The sequence below is a fragment of the Engystomops pustulosus genome, chromosome 4 (genome assembly GCF_040894005.1).
Source record: "Engystomops pustulosus chromosome 4, aEngPut4.maternal, whole genome shotgun sequence".
NCBI classification, from domain to species: domain Eukaryota; kingdom Metazoa; phylum Chordata; class Amphibia; order Anura; family Leptodactylidae; genus Engystomops; species Engystomops pustulosus.
The window spans coordinates 158,612,183-158,635,117 of NC_092414.1; the positions used below are offsets into that span (position 1 = coordinate 158,612,183).

General features: G+C 38.3%; 1 protein-coding gene across 3 annotated transcripts in view; it reads left to right on the forward strand.

Annotated features, from left to right (window-relative positions):
- GALK2 (galactokinase 2) overlaps nucleotides 1–22,935 on the forward strand; it is a 116,048-nt gene that overhangs the window by 36,328 nt on the left and 56,785 nt on the right. For all 3 annotated transcript variants that reach the window (XM_072148275.1, XM_072148276.1, XM_072148277.1), the window contains one exon: nucleotides 1,928–2,074. In XM_072148275.1, the coding sequence (XP_072004376.1) occupies nucleotides 1,928–2,074 (147 nt within the window). The remainder of the gene's footprint in view (nucleotides 1–1,927; nucleotides 2,075–22,935) is intronic.

Below are 22,935 nucleotides of genomic sequence, written 5' to 3' on the forward strand. Positions count from 1 at the left end.
GTCTTACTGCTGCAGAACATGCTGCTGTGTGGAACACTGAGAGAGAGTTCTGTTACATAATTGGCCACTTCATGTCATGTGACCAGGGTGATGTCATCTAAGCTCCTGTTACATTTGCACTGTCTACCCCGTGTATGTATCTGATTACATGAAATCACAACAGCCTCCATGGAGGCATGCTGCAATCATGCCATGATACTGCAATGTGATCAGATACATACTTGGAGTAGACATTGCAAATGTAACTGGGTAAAGGACCTTAGATGATATCACCCTGGTCACATGATATGCTGAGAAGTGGCGTGAGACATGGGGAGGTGTAGATGGGAGGGGCTGGCCAAGCAGGAAATGCCCCTCTGATGCTAGGTAATATAAGATAATGTTTATTTATTGGGATATAAGGGAAATTTTTTTTTAGCTTAAATAAGGGTGTCCGTTAACAGAGCTCTATAGGAACCTGTCACAAGCTGTATTTGTGAAACTATGGTAACAGACTCCCTTTATTGTTGAATCAACTATTATTGACAAAAACAAGAAAAAAGACATTACAAATATACAGAGAAGAACATATCTACAAAGTATTTTAATCAGTGAGAACAAAATAATCTGACAAGCTATAGTCTATTAGGGCACGCAGGCCCACTAGCAACGAAATGAGTAACCATGGTGCCCATCAGGGTAAGAAACCCATGATAGGCTCATAATACAATTATATCAGTAGTAGAGGTGTTCTAGAACACAGGTAAGGTTCCCCTTAAAGTTAACCGTTAGCCACCTCAATGGAATCCAACAGTTTGCATTTATTAATAGTAGATGTTATTGTTAGAGCTTTTATCCTCAATTTTGTACAAAATCACACGAAAAACAATTTTATAGTAACAATTTACTAATAGCTGGCACCGATTGCAGCAATTAGCCTGTTTAGTGCAGCGGTCGATCTACCAGTAGGCACCACCATCTTGGATGGCCGATTAACGCCCCCCCCCCTCTTGTGATGTTATTGGAGGGCGCCGATCGTTTGCAATGGCAGCCTACAGTCTCATAGAGACTTGTGGGCCTGCCATCAATAGTGATCTCTATTACCCTACCGATGGAAGGCTATTAGAGATCAGAAGTGAGATTACAGTACATGAAGTCCCCGGGTTACATACAAGATAGGTTCTGGAGGTTTGTTCTTAAGTTGAATTTGTATGCAAGTCATTACTGTATATTTTATAATTGTAAATCCAGACAAAAAATTTTTGGTCTCTGTGACATTTGGATTTTAAAAATGTTGGATTGTCATAAAAACCAGGATTATCAATAAAGCTTTATTACACCTGATAACTGTTATAGCTGTTTATTGTAGCCTGGGACAAAAGTACAGTAAATTTCCAACATCCAGAGGTCCGTTTGTAACTAGGGTTGTAAGTCGGGTGTTCTTAGGGGACCACCTGTATACTGAAAGTAGTAAATAGTACAGTAGTATTGCAGTATTGCAGTTTCTGTTGCAGTGCACACCGCAACAGAAAATAGTGGCCAAATGTCTGAATTGCCACTTTTTCCTGAAAGGGCTACACATATGTAAGGTGGGAGGGCTACAGTTGCTCAAAACACTCCAATCTGCAAACATGGCTATAGAGAAAAAGAGGCTGAAAAGATTGATAAATAGTTTTTCTATTAGTTAAAATTTCTGCTGTCAATTTTAAGGAGGAAACATGACCCCCCACCCTCCCACACGCACATCAAGTCCAAAGCATCTTTTCTATGGTAATGAAAATCTTGTTTCTCCATGGAAACTATCAACAAGGTTACATTGGCTGATCTTAAAGTGAACCTATCACCACCACAATGGACGCCAACTCTTTGCATCTATTAATAGTTGTGCTCATTTCACATGTTTAATTAATACTTCTTATTTACATGAACTATTTTAACTATTTTTAAGGATCACTTCAATCTGGACCAACCTAAAGGAATGAATTGCTTGGTGGATGGAACAATTCCCCCAAGTTCTGGCCTGTCAAGTTCAAGTGCCTTGGTGTGTTGTGCAGGACTTAGCACGCTCACTACCAATAAGAAATCTCTTTCCAAGGTACAGTAATTCTTTCCTGTCTTTTTGTTACAGAGAATATTATTTGAGTAGTCTGAATATACACTTCATGCCAAACAGTAACCCAAATAAAAATGTATGATTGCTGCAAAACCTGAATTGTAAAGTTTTAGAGGTCTGGTCCAACTAGACACAGGGTCTTGCCACAAGAGGGCATTAAAGTACAGGATTTACAACTTTATTCAGCAGGATCATTCTTAGCCATACAAGCAAGGGTTTCTCAGGAATGTCCCTTCCAGATTGCACTTCCTTGGTGGCCAATTTGGCCACCTGTGACTCGTTTCTCCCCCTGCCTTCCACTGAAAGTTTCTAAGTAAAGGGACACCATAATAAACTTCTGTCTTGCAGCTTGCAAGAAGAAATTCAAACAAATTAGGGTGTAAAGAGAGAGAGAAATGCAAGGGCCAAAATACGTAGAGAAGAAAGCTGTATGCTCTGCTAGGATATATTACAGTTTATTTTATGAAAAAGTTAGTGACCATTTAAAGGGAACCTGAATTTGAGGGCACAAACTTATGTTCAGGATAGTCATGTGCAATACCCCTGCAAAAGCATAGGTCAGGTGGTTGTTGTGTATAGCGCCCTCTCCTTGTCAGGATCTATCTGGCGAGCCTGCACAACTCATTGAGAAGCTAATGCTAGTTAAACTTAGTAATTGCAGCTGTAGCCACTGCCTGGAAAGGCAAGAGTTAAGCATGCCAAATCTTATTGTCCAATGATAATTCTTGTAATAATGTAAAGCACGCTGGAAGCTGCTTGGACGGTGCTGCCACCTGACCAGGGGAGTATAAAAATCCCTGGTGGGCGAGAGCACAGAGAGAGACTCCATCTTGGAGGACATGTCAGCAACACAAGCAGAACCAGCCAGTGTCTTCATACCAGGAACCACAGGTGCCGCAGGCCAATGCCAATGCAAGTCAGGAGATTAAGCCCACAGAGGAGAGGTCCACCATACGGACTCCGCTCCATCTTTACCAGTCCAGGCTGAAGTTACTACCAGGCTGTGAGCAACCTTCCTGTGGACCAGCAACCCCCATCAACCTTCCAGCTTGCTGAAACAGCTGCTACTGTTTGGCTGTTGCCTGCTGTTTGAAGTTGAATAAAGAACTGTAAATTGATTTGCACAATGTGTCTCCATGTAATCCCTGGATCAGGCTGCTTCACCATGACAGACATCCTCCTTTATCCAGGGACTCCCACATACACCTCAGGGGTTGCTCTAGGGAGAAACCTATTGCATCCGCCTCTTCCTCCATATTTGTTGCACACACCACCTGCTGTAGACCTGCCAGGCTGTAGGCCTGTCCTCCGGTCCCAATACTAGAAATGTTGATTATTTCAGCTCTTGTACACCAGAAAACTGACATAAATGATGACCTTTGAATGAGTTTGTTGTGCACTTAAATTTCTGGGAGGAGACTTTGCTCCTTGACTACCCTGGCCCCTTGACAGCTCAGTGAGCTTCTGTTTTGCTTCTTGCAAGATCAAATTCATGAAAAATTCCAATGTAAAAAATATATTAGTAGGGAAGGTAGGAAGATGATAAGAGCCAAAGCTAGTGGGAAAAAACACTTTTCTCTATTAAGATGTAATACAAGTTCTATTGATTTATGTACCTGGCCTATGGTATGTCACCAAATGTGCTAAATCTCCCCTAGGATCATAGGTCCTAATTGTGAACCTGTCAACATCTTGGATAACAGTTTGTTGACAGTTTGGAGTCTAGAATTCTGAAGACATGTTCACTTTAAAGTGATATCCTATTGCAAGGGGAAATCTATTCAGCAAGTATTTTAAAATGGCTTGTGTGCTAACAGACAGCGTGGTAACAGCAGAAAGCCGTCCCTGCTCCACGTTGAGAATGCACCATCTAATAAATATAGTGATGCTAATAATAGATAGCAATGATGTAATCTTCTGTGATTAGATTTGAGCAATAAGATTTTTATTTAAATGTTAGTTTGTATTTTCAGTCTTGTTGGCTATAATTTACTTGTTATAAAGAAATTTATTATACATTTTCCTCCCTTCTCATGCCATTGTTTTGTTGCTACATGTTTTGGCAGCAGTTTATCAATGATTTGATTTTCAGGCAACTCTATAAAAGGATATTTTTCTCCAATTCATTAGCAGTCCAAAGTCAATTGATAGCGTTAATCAAGCCGAAAGTCCAAAAGAAACTTGTATTATATTCTTTATGTTTCTTTATGAAGAGAAGAGTGGTAAGCACCCAGTTCTGGAGAGGTGTGTTATAGAAAACATCATATAGCTCAGTGGTGGCGAACCTTTTAGACACCAAGTGCCCAAACTACAACCAAGACCCACATATTTTTTTCAAAGTGCCAATGCGACAATTCAAGCAGTGACTTAACTGTGTCACAGGTTTAAATTGTATAAGCCCCTGAGGACACCAATACAGTAGAAAGAAGGAGAAGAAGTTTGGATAATCATTGTAGCTTCCTTCGAGGGTCCTGGGCTGCCTAGGACTGCAAGAGGCCTTGAGTCCTCTGTCTGGGGTGATGGCAAGGGTGCCCATACAGAGGTCTCTGAGTGCCACCTCTGGCACCCGTGCCATAGGTTCGCCACCACTGATATAGCTGATCAAAATAATAGGGCAGTTTTAAGATGGGATGTTGTAGTTTATTCTACCTAACAGTTGGCTGCAAGGAATATGACATAATAATAATAATAATAATAAGAAGCAGATTCTAGTGATTGTTTTATTGGCAGGATAGCTCTACCAAAGCTTGGCTGTTTTGGTGGCCATGGACACTCATTCGGTGCTTGGGTAAACGGGGGCCATGCAAACCACCTATATTATGATCTGTCTTAAGTTCCTATTCATGTGGGGTTCTAATTTATGGGGAGCATAACTTCAGTGGCAAGAGCTGGACACAAAATATGTCACTAAAGTGGTGTAAAAAAAAAAACATTGCAATTTTCACACAGCACCATCCATATATTAGAAAATTATGCATAATAAATACGTTGAGACTGCTGTAGCTACACTGATGCAGAAACATTTTGTTTAACCCTTGAACTGAGTTGTTTTGATGAAAAAAATATTATACAATTATTATAATAAGGCTCTGTGCCAGCTCCATCGCTTCTCCTCTTACCCAAATTATGAACTGCATCATCCTTGTCCTGTCTAGCATAAGGCGAGAACACTGCATTCACTGTGTTTTTCCCGACAGGCAGAATCAATTGTTGCCCCAGCTGCTGTATATCATCCAGCTCAGGTTGATTAGTCCTGCCTGGATAGTTGAGGCAGCTCCTGTGTATGTAGAAGTTTTAATCACCGGAGGCGACAGGGCTTTTTTACTATGAGATCTATAAATCTGTGGAATAGCCTGCCTCAGGCGCTGGTCACAGCAGGGACAGCGGAGAGCTTCAAGAAGGCCTAGATGCCTTTTTACACCTAAATAACATTGATTGTTATGCTATATAGGATTGTTTCCCCTAAATCCCTTCCTCATCCAATCCCTACCCTTCCTCGGTTGAACTTGATGGACAAGTGTCTTTTTTCAACCGTATAAACTATGAAACTATGAAACTAAGTAATGTGTTTATGTATGGCAGCCAGCAGCACCTAGCTTTCCCAAGGTCCTGAATTTTTTAATTGTTTTTTGAGCAAAACCATTCGGATCGGGGATTAAAGGAGTTATTCTCTTTTCATCAAATTAATTTTATTTGCATGATGAAAATTCATACATTTTTCTAAAATACTTTCTGTAGCAATTCCTCACTGTTTTCTAGACCCCTGCTCGCTGTTCTGCTACAGGACGCTTCCATGTTTACTTCCATACTGGCTGTATACTACAGGGGGCAGGCTGGGCTAGCTGTATACTACTGGGAGCTGACTGGCTTTATACTACAGGGGGCTGGCTGGCTATGTACTGGGGGGGGGAGCTGTGACCAATGCATTTCCCACCTTTGGCTTATACTCGAGTCAATAGGTTTTCCCAGTTTTGGTAAAATTAGGGGTCTCGGCTTATACTCGGGTCAGCTTATACTCGAGTATATACGGTATGTTTGGTAAAAACAAATGGTACATTTCCTTTAAAAACAAACCTACAGACCCCATCTTGTACGTAACCCAGGGAATGTGTGTACTTTTATTTATGCATAGTTAAAATTACTTGACCTATGTAACTTTATCATAGGAGGAGCTTTGTTTATATGGACATAGATAGTCCAATTGTCCACTCTAAGCTTATTATATGTTATTTAATGGATTATTTGAAAAATACTGCATGAATCACAAAAAGAAAGAAAAGATTACTTGATGTAACATACTGAAAAATGTGGAGTATTCTGTATACCTTTTATAGAAAGTAAACTAGTTTTGCTTGTGAAGAAACCATGGTAAATACAAAGGTATAGAGATGTGTGCTATTCATCTCTAGTGATATGTCTACTGTAAGGAGGGCTATAATGTTACTTTAACCTATTTTTTGTCTAATTATATCAATGATCTTACAAAAGGCTTTTGGTAACCACATCCAGTAAATGAATATGCTCATCTTTCCCCACTATGAATAAGCTTCATCTCTGTCATTCACATGGTGTAACAGTGCCCACCAGTAACCACAAAGGAGTTTTATTTGGAAATGTTGTTGTGTCTCTGGATAATCCTTTAATTATTTGGTTTCCTTTTGCCATACATGAGAATGCTCTTTCAGGATCATTGTTTGATTGCAGGCAATCTAACCATCAAAGAGCAAAGTTAAAATGCACATTTCCTGTAAACATATATGATAAAAAAAAGCTGTAATTGTAGTTGTCTTTGCTATTCTCTGCATTTTCGTAACCCCTCAATTGCTGAAAGGGATTTTTAGCAGTTATTTCATGATTACTGAAATGCCTGGTACTACACATACATGTGGCTAGCTTTTGAATGGAGTTAGGAAAAGTGTTGCAAAAACCCCCAAATAACATAATTGTGGCATTTAAATGTTTCTTATGATAATAAGTGCACCATATACCAGACAGAAGATTTTCAAAAAATGCCTTGGATAAAATTTGTTGTGGTTTTAAGATTCATACTTAAGAGTCTACATATGGGGGATGCTCAACTGCAATTTTCTACAGCTTGAGGGCAGCTATGATCAGTATCTGGAGCTAAGCATCATGGTTTGGTAGAAGCTTGTGAATCAGCTAGTTGTTCACACCTTCTGGATACTGGAAGATACTACCCAAGACTTAGCCAGGGTTGGGTGCACCCCTGTATTTACCTTGCACTGAATAACCATTTATGTAACATGGCCCACAGCTTGGACAGAAGGTTGACTTCCATTGCCAATCAGTTGCCTCAGGCCACATTCACATGCAGCGTTTGAATTGCATTTTGAAATGCAATTCAAAAGTTATAGGGAAGAGTTTGGTCCAATTGCAAATTGTATTTACTCAAAATGCTTGCGATTGAGAACAAGGACCAATGTTCCCGATTTGCAAAGGTTTCAGTATAATTGTATCTGCGATCGGGCCAAGCTCCTCTTGATAGCTATTGAATTGTGTTTCTAAAAACTGCTCAAATAATGCGTGTCAACGTGTCCTCACAATTGTGAAGTCTCTGATGAACAGACGTAGAAAGAGAAAGCTATGCTTTATTATTTAACCCCCCCCCCCCTCCATCCCTTCTCTAGGAAAACCTTTCCTTTCTGTGATACAAATGTGCATCTAGAACCCCACTCCACTCACTTCTGGAATAGGTGCTGGTCACAAAACATCCAGACTTTATATGATGTCTGCTCCTAGAGCTATTTCTCAATAAACATGGCATCATTAAAAATGGACATTGTGAACCACAGCAAGCACACCTCCTTGCAGAAGATTGGATTTCCATGCATTTAGTGCGTTTATTCCATATTTTTAAAACCAGCCCTTTGTGTTAATGCCTGTGACCTTTTTCTATTCATTCATATTGCAAATGCCGCCCTGCAAGGCAAAGAAATCGTCCGGCTTACGAGCAGTTATTGACCTGCCCTTTCCTATGCCTATGCAAAGACCTGCCCTTCAGTACAAGAACTACATTTAAGCTGCACAAGTCCCTGCACTCTATTGAACAGCGTTTAGAATGTTTTTTTCTCTCGGAGATCTGCATTTTGAACTTTCAAAATCTGATGTCATTATTCTGTAAATAACAACCTCTAATGAAAGATATTAAGGTTTCTTGTATTCTACTGATATTGGCAAAAAAGTACCCTTTTCTTGATTTGCTTTGGTTTTTTCCTCATACCTTATTCTCTTTCACTCTGCAATATCTGCTGAATTATATCCTGCTAAAAAAGATGAGGATTGAAACGTATAGATGTGCCAGGTTGCTTTGGAGTTATATGTACTGTAAAGGAAGAGAGAGCGAGTGGGCCACAGCAGTTTTGTCTCTTCCCTCCAGCACAGAGAACACTGCAAACCAGAGATAGACTGCAGTGAAGAAAGCTGCTGGAAAGAGAAAATCATATCATATTTTTTGGACTATAAGATGAAACCTAGCTGAAAAGTCCCTGCATGTTATGGTCCAAAGTCAACGATCTGTCAGTGTCACTGTCAACATTGGTGTGATTACATTTTGTCCACCATCATGGGAGTAATCTTTGGATTGCAGTCCTGGGCCCAGCCACTACATGGGGCCCGATTTGCAGTCTGATTCTTGGCCATCAATCAGCGATGGTGTGTGTCTAAGGCCACAAATAGTGTTATTTCTGTGCAAACACTATTGTTTGATTTCTGTTTCTGCAGTATTTGTTGAAAGGTTAGATATGTTTTGAGGTCATTAGATATCTTTAAAAACGTATCCATATCTGCGTGCCACCTGTGCCGTGAAGTATGCAGTTGGCCACAGAATAAGCATCTTGCTTTGATATAAACTATATTGAATTAAAACAATTGTCAACTGTATTATTTATGAAGTAAAAATTGTTTTAAGAGTTCGAATCAAGACTTGCATAAAATTACATTTTTACTATACATATGTATTACTTTTACTCTAGAGAAATATGTCATATTGCACTTATTAAGTACATCTTACTTTATTAAATCAAACTGGAAACAAGGTGGGAGATGTTTACATATCTGGTATATAGTGTAGCATACCATGATGTCTGCATAGGTCTCTTTCATATGCTGTGCACATGTGTACTGTGTGCTACTGAACACTTGCTATATGGAAGTTCTCTTACGTACCAACTTTGCTGTGAGAACTGCTCAGCTTCTGAATCGGACAGAACTGGAAAAGTGGTTAACCACATAAACTTAGCTTATTCTCCTTGTACATGTTGACTCCATTAACCCCACATGGAGCCAACACTGTATCTAATGGTAAATATGTATGCTTCAGAAAGATTTATGTAAATGCAAGCCTGGGACCTGACACTTGTTTAAACTAGCGTGGGTTGCGAGGCTCCATTGTTTGTATGAGTTTGCCAAAAAGAATTGATTGATATTATTTTCACTTGAATCTTTCATAAAATATGAAATTAGTAGAATGCAAACAATGTTATCATTGCATTAGATAGAGGTCAATGAGATGATTAAACTGAAGCCTAAGATAAGCTTCATACTTTTTCCAGCTGTCTACAGATGTAGAGGCACTACTATGGCTGTTATGAGGCTCGGTCAAAAAAGTCTGACTTCACAATATTTGCTGGTTGCATTAGAGGCTTTGGTCAAAGTCATTGCAACCTTTTGAGTTTCTAAGCTGCTAAGTTGTTTAATATTTTGTTACCTAGATATAAATTGGGAACTTGAAACTTGTGGATCTAATAAAGGAAACAGGCTGTGTTTCAATTAACTAAAAATAGTTCCCGTTCCCAACTGGTAGTGGGCTGACTAGACGGAGGGAACTTTGGGCTTAATATAAACCAATTGACCTGACAGAATATCATATGTACAGGTTGAACACTTGAATTTAAAATTGACTTTTAATATTTGCAGAAACAATAAACTTCAGGAAGGCAATTTTTTTTCCCAACTAATGGGTCCATGCCATCAAAAATAATCCAAAGGGGGGTATTTATAAAATAAACTTAAAAATCATTAAGAAAGATGCATAAAATTTCCCTCTACAAATAAAAGTGGTAAAACAAGAGAAAACCATTGTTGATTAATAAAAATGCAAAGGGACAATAAGTAACAAAGAAAATTAAACCATTAAAACCGGATTCAGTAAAGCACAATAAAGCAAAAGAAGAACAGATAAAAGCAGCAGAGCGAAGAAGTAAAACAAACCCTTAAATGTTCTTTAATTGTATAAATGGTAAATCAAAGGATAATAGTGAAAATTTGGGCTTAACTGTCAATTGCTTGGTAAAAATGCAGCACAAATAGACTTGGGGGGGGGGGGTATTGGTGGATGGTAAACTTAATTTTAATGACCAGAGCCAGGCAGCTGCTGCTAAAGAAGGATTGTATCAAGACAGGCATAGATTCTCATGATAAGTACATAGTTTTGCCCTTCTATAAATCACTGGTTAGAGCACACATGAAATATTGTGCACCACTGTATAAGAAGGACATAGCACTTCCCCATATCCTCAGGACAGCAGTCTGTAGGGTCTGGCAGTGCCAGTTTCTCCTGACTATAGACTTAAAGACGTATGGCACTTTTTGGCAATATTTTTGTCACGCTAGAAAAGTCTGAAAACTACTGTCATTCATTATTAATTTATTTAGCATGCAAAGGAAATGCCTGGTTGGTTGCTAAGTTGAATACCCCAGGGGAAACAAAAGGGCATTGTTATTAATAAGATAGATATACTTGTGATTAAGGACCTAAAATCCTGCTAAGGGACAATGTTGATGAAGCTCTGAAGCTATAGCTGTATAGATATTTTTATCTGGCCAAAGCACATTCCTAGTAAATGTTAGCTAACCCCCATACAGTTTTTTTTAGGTCCAAAGTAGTCTTCATAAGTAACTACTGACAATCCAATAGAGTAGGCAGAATGTGTAGTCATAAAGGCTAAAGGTAGGGACAGGTAGAGTCCAAAGCATTCATCAAAGAAAGCGTGCAAAACGGAACTCATCCCTCCTATGAGTACTTAGTGATACTACCCTTCTTGACAAAAGTGCAAATGATATGCCCTCTGGCTATGGGTTAACCATTCCACTGAAAAATCCTAGAACTCCATCCAAAAATTGTTGATTTAAAATAAAATAATTCTACCCTTGCCACCAACTCCACGGCAAGCATGCATGGAGGGGCATCAAGGGGGGGGGCATGGATTACCGAAAGGGGGGGGGGCGTGGCTGGCAGTGAGTGGGCTGGCGTGGGGCTGCACAGGCTGCAGCGGGCGAATTTTCATATGTGAAAATTTGCCAGCCACATTAATTTCTACGCCAGGCAGGGCTGATGGTGGACCTCTGCTTTGAGCCTGGTCTCCTGACAGGCCAGGGTGTCAGGGCAGCATACCACAAACACCTTTGATTCCTGGAATCTCTGTAGCATACCTACTGGACTGAACCTGGAACTTTATAACCTCCCCTTGTAAGATGGCAGCTTTATCCAACCAGCTTGCTTCTCCCATTACAATGACACAAGACATCTGATCGGTTAACTTTACTTCACAGGCAGAGACTTACAGCTGCATTACTGCTATCCCACACTGGAGGCCCTCAGTGACTTGAGCACTCTCACAGGTTAACATTTTGTATGGAGGGGGATTTAAATTTCACAACACCTGATTAACCCCTGCGTTGGCAGGGGTGGTTCACATGTGTCATCAGCTTACACAGAAATGACAGTAGAAGAGAAAGCCCCAGCTGCAAGCAAGGGCAGGAATAGGACCTGCACACGTATAGGTGGTTACCGTGTCTGAGCTGTTAGAAGAGCATTTGTCCATGCGATATCCTTTTGGATAGCAAACAGACCAATTCTATGTTTAAGTTCATGTAATCCTATATTTAGCCCTTATTCACAGGGATGAAACACTGGGACCCCTAGTAATAACGAGAAGGGGTTCCACAAGTGTGTTGTGGTTTAGCCCCCACTCTGTTCCAAAAAAATAAAGTGACATAGATCGATTTTCTAGAAGCCAAGTCAAAAGAATTAGCAGTCACTCGTGCTCATCATTGCTCCAGTAACATGAAGCACTCCAGTTTATAGAAAATTGTGTAAGCGGTGGGTAGACATGTTACTTTAATAAGGAGTTTATAGGAAAGTTTAGATTCTATTTCTTCCATTTCAGAGACACACATTTTATTTATGTGTCATGACCTAAAACTGAAAGGACTTCACTAGAACAGAGGATGATTTCATTCTAAATCTGTGAAGCTTTCATTCTTGATGAAACATTTCTGTTCCTTCAAATAGTGCAAACAACCTGTTCTAAAGACCCCTCCGGTGGATTGTGAAATCTGGACTTTTTTCAATGTCCCAGGGGCCATCAAGCTTTGAACCGTGTTCTGTAGGTGGTAGTTGTGGTAATTATTTAGCAAGGTTCAAGTACACCGCACATTAAATTAATTTTAATAAACTAATGCAATAACATTACTACATTTTGCAAGGTTAGAATTTCCCTTCTTTCAACATGTTCATTGTGTAGGCTTCATACACTTCTGTTACTGCCAGGCACAAGACGTTTCACTCATATAAATTTGCTTGGGTTATGATGAAATTGTGATTGTATTGGTCATATTTATTACATACGGGTTTTTATACAGTTTCCTATAATCTGCTTAATCTGTGTTTCAGTAATAACGGGCCAACAAACAGGTTGCCTTCAGATTACAGTTGAAGGGTTTGTCTGTGTTGATAAAATTGTTTCACTTTGACAAATGCAGGCGACAGAAGACTTTGTAGTATAATAGCAGACACTACATTGTGTAGGGCACGTTATAAACTTTTTGGACATATTTTTTATGTTTTCCAGCAATCTGTCGTTTTAGAGAACATTTAATTTTTTTTTTGTCTTTCTGCAAATTTGTTTCTCAGTGTACTAAGGCCTACCGGGAATGGGAATTTTCCTCTTCCCATGATGCCCATTGCCACTACTTTACACAATATTTGACATTGCCCATAGAACAACGAATAAAAGAGAACTCAACAGGCAAGGTCACACCCCTTGTAAACAGGAAAAGCACGTATGTAAAGTTATGTGGACACAATGCTGTGTTTCCTTATGGGTTTACTTGGAATCAGTTTTACTACCTTAGTTTTTTATGCTGATGAATAATTCTATGGAAAGGGAAAGAGCCTTCCAAGCCTTGTATGGTTTCCATTTTTGAAAACAAACCGAGACATTGATTAACTGCATGTAACTTTTTTTTCTACATTCCTCAGGGCTTATTTATGCGGCCATGTCCTCGCCTGGACCGGATCCCGGGTGTACACAGGGCTGGGAAGAGGAGGGGTAAGGGCTCTTCACCCCTTCTCCCTCCAAAGGTAGATGAGCAGCCGCCTAACTTGGTGACTGTGCTATGACACAGAAGTCTATGAGGGACGTGATCTGGTCTCAAATCATGCAACCAGATCACAGCCCCTCTAACGGCCGTCTGAATGAGGCCTTACACTGTTTTCTCCTCACGTCTATGTAATCCCTCCCCACTTGATACAATTAAACAGGTTTCTCTGCAGACTGATGCACCCTGGCTTTAGTGCATATAGACAGCCGCTGGTGACTTGTTCATTCAGCATTATTTATTTATCCGTCTATTTATTTATTTCATCCCATAAAGAATGGCTGGACCATTGTACAAGTCCCCTTCTGTGTCACCCCGGTTGTGCAGGGGTTCTCACTCTAATTGTTTCATCTGATTATGGTATTGCTCCATAATGTCTTGTTTTCTTTAAATATGTACCCTACAGTGCTGTAGAATACAATGGGCCATATAAATAAAGCTTTACTATATTAATGGTTCTCTGGACTATTGCATTTTACCTGCTATAGCCCTGTACTGATTGGGCAAACTCTGTGTAGTGCTCCGTAATCTGTGTGCTCTGTATAAATAGGAATTGTTATTATTTATTATTTCTTAGTAAGCTTGCTGTGTTATTATGTGTTTCTCTTTTCTGGTATTTTTGGCCCTTTGCCTGTAATCTTGACTGGCCAGTTGCCTTGTGATTTTATTAATGCATTGTTCTCTTGGTTCTGACCCGTATTTAGTGACTATTTGTCTCAGTTTGTACTGTTTTGTCTTTGACCAGTTGTCTACCTACCGCTTAGAGCAGGCAGGGCAAATAGGCAAATCCCACTGTATGTGTCACCAGTCCTTTCCCTGACCCTGCATAATAGAAATAGTTAATAAAAGTTATTAATATAAAGTGACACATTTATCCCACAATGGTGTGATTAACCCCTTAAGGACCAGGCCTTTTTTCGTTTTTTCGTCTTTATCTTTCACTCCCCACATTCAAAAATCTATAACTTTTCTTTTTTCAATGTAAAGAGCTGTGTATGGGCTTGTTTTCTGCATAAGAAATTGCACTTCATAGTGACGGTATTTAATATTCTATGCCGTATACTGGGAAGCGGGAAAAAAATTCTGAATGCAATGAAAATGATGAAAAACCTCATTTGCGCTATTTCTTGTGGGCTTGGATTTTACGGCTTTCACTGTGTGCCCCAAGTTACAGGTCTACTTCATTCATTGGGTCAGTACGATCACGGGATAGCAAATTTGTATAGGTTTTATAATGTTTTGATACATTTTCAAAAATTAAAACATCCTGCACAAAAAAAAAATTCTTCATTTTGCCGTCTTCTGGCGCTAATAACGATTCATACTTTGGTGTACGGAGCTGTTAGTGGTGTAATTTTTTTACAACTTTTGATGACGTTTTTCAATGCTTCTATTTTAAGGACTGTGTGACCTTTTGATCACTTTTTGTTGGATTTTTTATATTTTTCAAAATGGCAAAAAATTGCCATTTGCGAATGTGAGCGCTATTTTCCGTTGCAGGGTTAAAAGCAGTGAAAAACTTAATATGTTTATGATTTTTACTGTTTATTTATATCTATATGATTTCTATGAAAGGGGGGTGATTTGAATTTTAAGCATTTTTTAATATAATTTTTTTAACTTTTTAATTTAAATTTTTTACTGTTTTTCAGACTCCAGTATGGCAGTTTATGGGGATTTTGCAAATCATCTATTACAATGTGCAAATCACACATTGTAATAGATGGCCTAAAACTTGATAGCCTCGGATCTTTGAGTGACCCGAGGAAGTCATAGCAATGGATTGCCGCACCCCGATGACATCACGGGGAGTGACAATCGGAGCCAAGATGGTGTCGCCCAGCTTTGCCGGTGGTGATCAAAGGGTTAACACCCGCAATCGGTGCTAGCGACGGGTGGGTTTTTTCATTGTGAAGCATACTCCCCCCTACGCAACAAGACGTACAGGTACGTCTTTTTGCGTTATGGGGTTAAACGCCAGGATTTTTTTATGCATAAAAACAAGTCGATGTGTTTTCAACTGTTATAATTAATTCATGGCTCTTGGTGTCCCCAAATGCAAACAATATGTCAAATGGGTTCTCCCGATGATTCTCTGCTTTATGTTCTAAGCAGCAGACAATGTTCGCAGTGTTTGTAGAAAAAAATGCTAAAACCACTACTTGACAGTGAAGCTCAGTCATACATAAAATGAATTGCCCAAGGAACTTAACCTGTAGCATGTAGCATAGCATTTAATTTCTGCACATAAACTTTTATTAACCTTTTATTATTTAAGAGCATTTTTGCTTAGACCCTGTTAATCTTTCCTTTTTGTTAAAAAAACATAGCTCTATTGTTCTCATTTCTAATAATATGGAACTCCTGGATGACTTCCAAAATCTTTATATGCTACACAGACAATTATCCTGTTTTATATACCACAAACAATTAACTTTTAAAGAAGATCCTAACTTTAGAAGAGGATACCAAGTGAATTAAAACTGAAAAACACTGTCCTTCTGTGAAAGTGGTCCATTTTTCCATGTTAAGGTTCAGTTTGCATTGTAACATTATATCGCCATTGCAGCTTTAATGGTGTAAGAAGAAACTTAAAGAGGCATAACGTCTGATACAACCCATAATGCTACAAATAAATGAATATAACAAAACTCAATGTCATTAGTCACAAAATGGAGCTTAAATGGTTTGATTTTATGATTCACAAAATGGGCTTTCTAATTTAGGCTGAGTTATCACCACCACTGGAAACTACACGTCCCATGATCCTGCATCTGGCCACAACACTGGCCATACTGGATGCACTGCAACCAACCAACTACAGCCTAACATAGTGATGATCACATGACCTGCGCAGGCAGGTGCAGGACTTATGATGTGGACATTTTCTGTCCTGTGTCTGCTCCACGCGGAGAAAATCAATGGACTGATTGAGGATCCATTTGTATATGAATTATGCTTATTCCTGGAATACCCCTTTAAGCAAACACTCTAACAATTTCTTTCCTTGTATACCTGTCTTCCGGTATTCCCACTATGCTTTCTTTGCTGTGTGCTATGCTGTCAACACCATGATAGCTCTATATCACCTAGACAAATAAGTGAATACCATATATTCCTGTCAAAATAGAATGATAGACTTACAGGTTCTGCCACTTAATTCATTACCGGAGATGACTGAGCTGTTACTCAGCTAACTCTTCCATAGAAGTGAGCCCACGTCATTCCATACAAACAGAGGGACATAAAATTGGGGTTCAATGGTCCAACACCTATAGTCCGGTCTGTGGTATTGTAGATCTAATGAGCACCTGTTTTAACACACTAGAGAAGGAAAAGTTGCTTTTCAAAATATTTTTGATTAAATAAACAAAATGGCAGTACTTTTAAAGTAGAATAATACTTTTAGAATATTTCTCCCAAATAATTAAAAGGCCACAATTAATGTTTTGGTGCACTGCCTTCCAAATGGTTTTGAAAAAAGATTTTTTTTTAAATTATACATCTAATAATTATACATTTGCAAGTGTCAGGTGCACATTTATTTTTGTAAAAATAAACTATTGAAACAGTAGAAGAAACTAAGAACTATGATTATGATTATTACTATGATACAAACCTCATTATGTGATTATTTTATTTTTTAACAGTTTAATTTTGTTGATGAATTTTTAGTACTTCACTGATAACATTTTTACGTTTTTTAAATAAAATATCCATATATTTTCCAACATTTTACCCTTTATTGACTTATACAGCAAGGGATCAAAGAAAAGATCTTGGCACTTGATTGGAATGGGAGACCGTATTTGCAGTACAGCAGTATATTGAATGAGCGATCAGATCCAATTTGCTTTTAAACGCCCAAAGGGGCCTAAAAACAAGTTAAAACATTTTTTTTTAATTAACAAAAAATGTAAACATAAAAAAATATAAATAACAAATTTAACTCAATTCGAACTGCCCACTGACTTTGGACATCAGCAGGCACAGGTCCGGAGCCTGCAATGACGTCTTTAGATGTCGGAGTCTACAACGGCCGCTGACTCCATAGACTCGGCGTGACCGCCAGACCTAAAGGGGTTAACCAGAGCAGCTGGGTCTAATCAGACCCAGTCCAGCTCTGATTAAAATTCCCAGTGATAGGTGGTAATTTCCCCTGTAACTGAGGCTCTTATAGATGCCTCAGTTACAAGGGAACTCTTGTAAAAGAGAAAATAGGGAATTTATTAATAATGTTAATTTATAGTTTAATCTGAAAATTCAAAAAAAGTACTATAAACAAAAAAAAACCTTTTTTCCGCTTTTAACCCGAAATAATAAAAAAATGGAAAAAAAATTTCAAACTTTTATTACCTTTTTACATAGCTTTATGTGTTCTGAAAAAAATACAGAAAAAAAAGTTAAGGTAGCATGCAAAAAAAAAAAAGTTATGGCCCTTAAAACGGTGCAACGAAAATTTTCTAAAAATTCCCGGGCATAGGAAAACATATCTAAAATGTATAGAATATTAAATGGTGCCACAAGAATGTTATTTTTATCCCAGAGAAATCAGGCTCTCATATAGATCTGTAAATAAAAAAATACAAAAGCGATGTATTTTTAAGTGTGGAAATTGAAACGATAAAATGGAAAAAGAAGGGAAAAGGTTAAATGTTGTCATAAAATTTTAGATAATAGAAAAGATATATTAGAGATATATATATTAGAGATATAGTAATATAAAGGTAAAGCTAATAGAACTTAGCAGATAAGATGTAAGATGTATATACCGGTATCCTTTCCCAAGTTTTATTACTGGAGTTCTTGGGTAATTTCACCACCTTTCTTCATAATTTTCTTCATAGTTTATGCACAGAATATGCCATGATTGATTGGTAACTATTTTAGGATATAGATTGAATGTTTTTATTATTTATAGCATATACAAATTGTATTTACCACCAGAAGGAAAGTTTAATCACTCATTAAGTTGAAAAGTTTTTTTTTTTTTTGCTGTTTTGATACTAGCAATGTTTTATTGTTTAGCTAAATATGATATGAATTAGGCTAGAAATCCTTGAAAAATCCAAGAATTATTAGTTTTAATTCATTTGAGGGTAGCAACACTGGTAAAATCTATAATAAGGCACTTTCAATCAGCTGAACATACCTACTAATTGAAAAATTGTGTGGAATTTAAAAACATGTGGAGTGTTAATGTATAATTTGTATGTAATAAATGTTTTTATGAGGATTCTATCAGATACTTGGTAGTGTTGAAGTACACTCTGCTCTTCAAAAAGCTTTACTTTTGTTTGGTGGGGTTTAGGGGTCCCTACTTAAGAAATATTAGTAAAACTTTTACAATTTCCTGGTAGGTGGCATGCAATATTATACTGGGGTACTGTTGTCAAATGGTAGCTTGCCTTCAACTTCTTCTTAAAAATGCTCAGCCAAGCATTGAAGTGCATATAGAAAGAAAATGAACATATATTTTGAAGCTTTTTATTTAATGTGTAAGACGAGGAGTGGTAATTTTAAAGGCAAGGAATGTTAATTTTGGATTTACTGCAAAATCTCTGTAAACTGTGGAATTTTGTTGTTTCATAGAAAGCACAATAAATACATGGAGAGGATTTATCACGGCTTGTACAAACCATGTTAATAGCGCAATTACTTAATTGAGAAGTATAATTTTTTAGATGGTTCTAAGGATTTAAGTACAGTACTTAGGAATCGAAATGTGCCTTCCTCTAAAGTCCTTAATAGACAGAAATGTGAAAACGGTATATGTAAACATTGGGTACGAAATAGATAGAATTATCATGGATGGCTAGAATACACATCTGTAAAATTACATTTCTACCAAAAATACTTTACATTTTTAGGTGCATTTCGTTAAAGGGAACCTACCACCACAAATCTACCTATAAAGGTAGATTGGGTGGTAGGTGGATCATTGGGACGTGAGGATAGCCCTTTTAAGGGCTAATCCTCACGTCCCTGCACTTTTTTGAGAACTTTAATTTGATATTTATTCAAATTTACTTATGTGGCTACCGGGGCGTGGAGTAGCCGCTTATGAGATTACACGAGGCGGCTACTCCACGCCCCGGTAGCCACTTTACCCCTCCTACTCACCCATCTTCGGCGCGCAGCTCCGCGTGGCTGCACGCCCTCGTCCGGGGAGCCTGCCGTCTGCGCATGCGCAGAAGAGCAGGCCCGCGCCTGCGCGGTCACAACTCCGAAACAGGCGCGGGCCTGCTCTTCTGCGCATGCGCAGACGGCAGGCTCGCCGGACGAGGGCGCGCAGCTACGCGGAGCTGCGCGCCGAAGATGGGTGAGTAGGAGGGGTAAAGTGGCTACCGGGGCGTGGAGTAGCCGCCTCGTGTAATCTCATAAGCGGCTACTCCACGCCCCAGTAGCCACATAAGTAAATTTGAATAAATATCAAATTAAAGTTCTCAAAAAAGTGCAGGGACGTGAGGATTAGCCCTTAAAAGGGCTATCCTCACGTCCCAATGATCCACCTACCACCCAATCTACCTTTATAGGTAGATTTGTGGTGGTAGGTGCCCTTTAAGCTTCCCTAAATCCCTTTTTATATAAAATGCAGAATTTACTCGTTAAATTTATATGGAATGGGGAAAAAATCAAGGATTTCCCAAAAAACTTTAGAAACGCCATTTTAAAAAGGGGGTCAGGAGGTCCCAAGCTGGAAATGTATCATAAAGCTGCTATCCTAGAAGGAATGAGTGAATGTTGGAACCCTATGAGCCCCCACAAATGGATTTAAATTGAAAACGCTGATCTCCCAAGAAACTCAATTAGACACCTTATGGAGGTTATGTATATCATCCATTAAAAAATAAGTATTTGCTAGACTCAATAAGTTATTGTGTGAAAGATTGGACTGACATATCACAAAAATACATCGAAATACCCCTAGCGTCTATAACTATAAGAAGTTTAGAAACTCGGGTCTTTAATTTAAGTTTGGAAAAGTGGGATGTAAAAGGGGATAAACACATTAAAAGCATTATGGGGGGAGGAAGAATTAAGCCCTTTAGGGTCCTGCAAAAAGAAAAAGATCTGGACTCCAACCTGTTTTTTCAGTACTTACAAATTAGAAGTATCTTGGGACAGTTTATAACATAGCAAGGTATGAGGGTGGATGCAAGATACTCAATCCTATTTAGTAATCGTTTTTTCCACTGACAAATATTATCTAGTGCGTATAGTTTTTTAAACAGTATAAATAATAACCACATATTACCATACATGATTAAGTGGGGTCAAGAACTTGAGGTAGAAATTGTACATAAGCAATGGCTCATAGTGACAGAGGAAATGATATGTACATCTACCTGTCTAAATCATTTGGAACAAATCAGTGCATATCTGATGTTATCTCTGGCCGGACAGAATAGCGCCTAATATGGGAAACTTCTCAAACCAATGCTGGAAAGGGTGCCGGAAAAAAGGTAAGACCCTGCACGTGTGGTAGGATTGCCCTGGCATACAGGAATTTAGGGTTCAAGTCTTTTGAGTTAATGACATCAATTAGTGGAAGAAAAGTAGAACTTGCCCCAACTATGGCACTACTGCATAAAGGCTTGGAGAACATAGACCCAGCCAGTAAATGGCCCAAATCACATATTTTAATAGCAGCTAGATTATGTATAACAAAATTATGGAGATCCACAAGGTTCCCGTACATAATAGAAGTATGTAATAGAGTTAATGAGCAAATGCAGTATGAAATATCATTATCAAACCCTTTGAATCAATGGAAATATCGAAAAAAAATGTAAAAGTTGGGAGACTAGTCCTCATTCAATACCATTGCTAAGTGAATAAGAGAAATGAACTTGTAGCCTTTCCTTCTTAGATATATAACTATGTATTCCTTAACAGAATTTACATATTTTGGAGCAAACTAAGATTGTTATGACATTGTTTGGTATGGTTGGAGGGTGAACATAAATGTGTCAAGGTGGGAGGTCATATGACAGTGCTTTTAGAGTGTAGCTGAGTGTTTTCAGTGCTTTGGAAGCAGAAGTCTCTCACTGCTAGTTTCTATTACTTATTACATGCTGCTCCTCCCTGTGATGAAAGCTGCCAGGCTAGTAACTTTATACCTATGCAGCATTCAGTGGGTTGACTGCTAAATTACTTAATGAGAACACAAGACATCATGGGAACTGTGGGTAATCTAATTTTTACTCAGCTTCATGGCAGATACCCACTACATTGCTGCTGAGAAATATATTTGATGTAGCTTCAGAAAATATCATAACACTTGAAAGAAAAGGATGAGCATCACAGTATGGTCATTTTGTTGTTTGTCTTTTTTTTTGTTTGAAAAGGATGAATGAGATATGACTAGTTGGTAAAAATAGTCAGGAAGTTAAGATTACACTAGAACTGCATTTGCATGGGTAATAGCTTCCCCAGAAGCAATTCTCTACCTGTCCTATGCCTTTAAATTTTGGTATATAAGCTTTATAGTTGTTTTTATTACTAATATTAATATAAGCACCACCATAAGGACTTGTTTTTTTATATTAAATATTTATTGTATGGTATGTAGATTAAGGCATAATCAGAACCAGATAACCTTTTTTACTGTCTTTATACCCAAGTTCCTAGGATTTGGCTTCCTGTCATTAATTTGTCTGAACACTGGATTATATTTCAGAGTAATAAAATGTGCAGTTTTCTAGCCTGCTGTCCCCTTCACTAAATTGACATTCTGCCTTTGATTTCTTTTGAAACAAATCTGATTTGTTTAGTTTATTCCATAAATATTTATGTGTTTACTCATGGCTAATTGTTTTTACTCTGCAGGAGTTGTAATCACGCAAGGGCTTCTTCTGTGAGCTCTAAATCAACCAAGACCTATCATTGGATGTCTTAACATCATGTTCCATGAGCTGGTTAACTAATCTTAACAAATGTCAACTATTTTTTAGCTAGTGGTTCCTATTCTGAATTTTAATAAGACTTGGAGGAATCAAATTAAAATTGTGGCATTTGATAAAGAGCTGCAGCAGTGTTCCAGTAGTTTTCTTAAATTATTAATGACCTATCCAACACCTGCTACCTCCACTGATCAGATGCACTCAGCTGACTCCGGCAGGTAGCTTGGCTTGCACCACAGACATAGGATGTCAGCTGTAACAGCCTTCTGCAACACACAGGGTCAACACAGTAGTCAAAGTAAAAAGCAGATTAATTCTATATTTAAAAAGATTGATAAAACCTAAATTGTCTAGCAATGAAAAAAAAGTGCACATATGATACTGCCACATACAAAACTAGTTTATTCCAGATCAGTACACACTATAAAACTTGATCAGAAGACATGTCACCAAAATTTTGCCCCTCACACAAGTAATATCTGCTGTTAAAGGGTAAAAAAAAATATACTCCACTTGGGTTACTGCAGATCTTCTCAC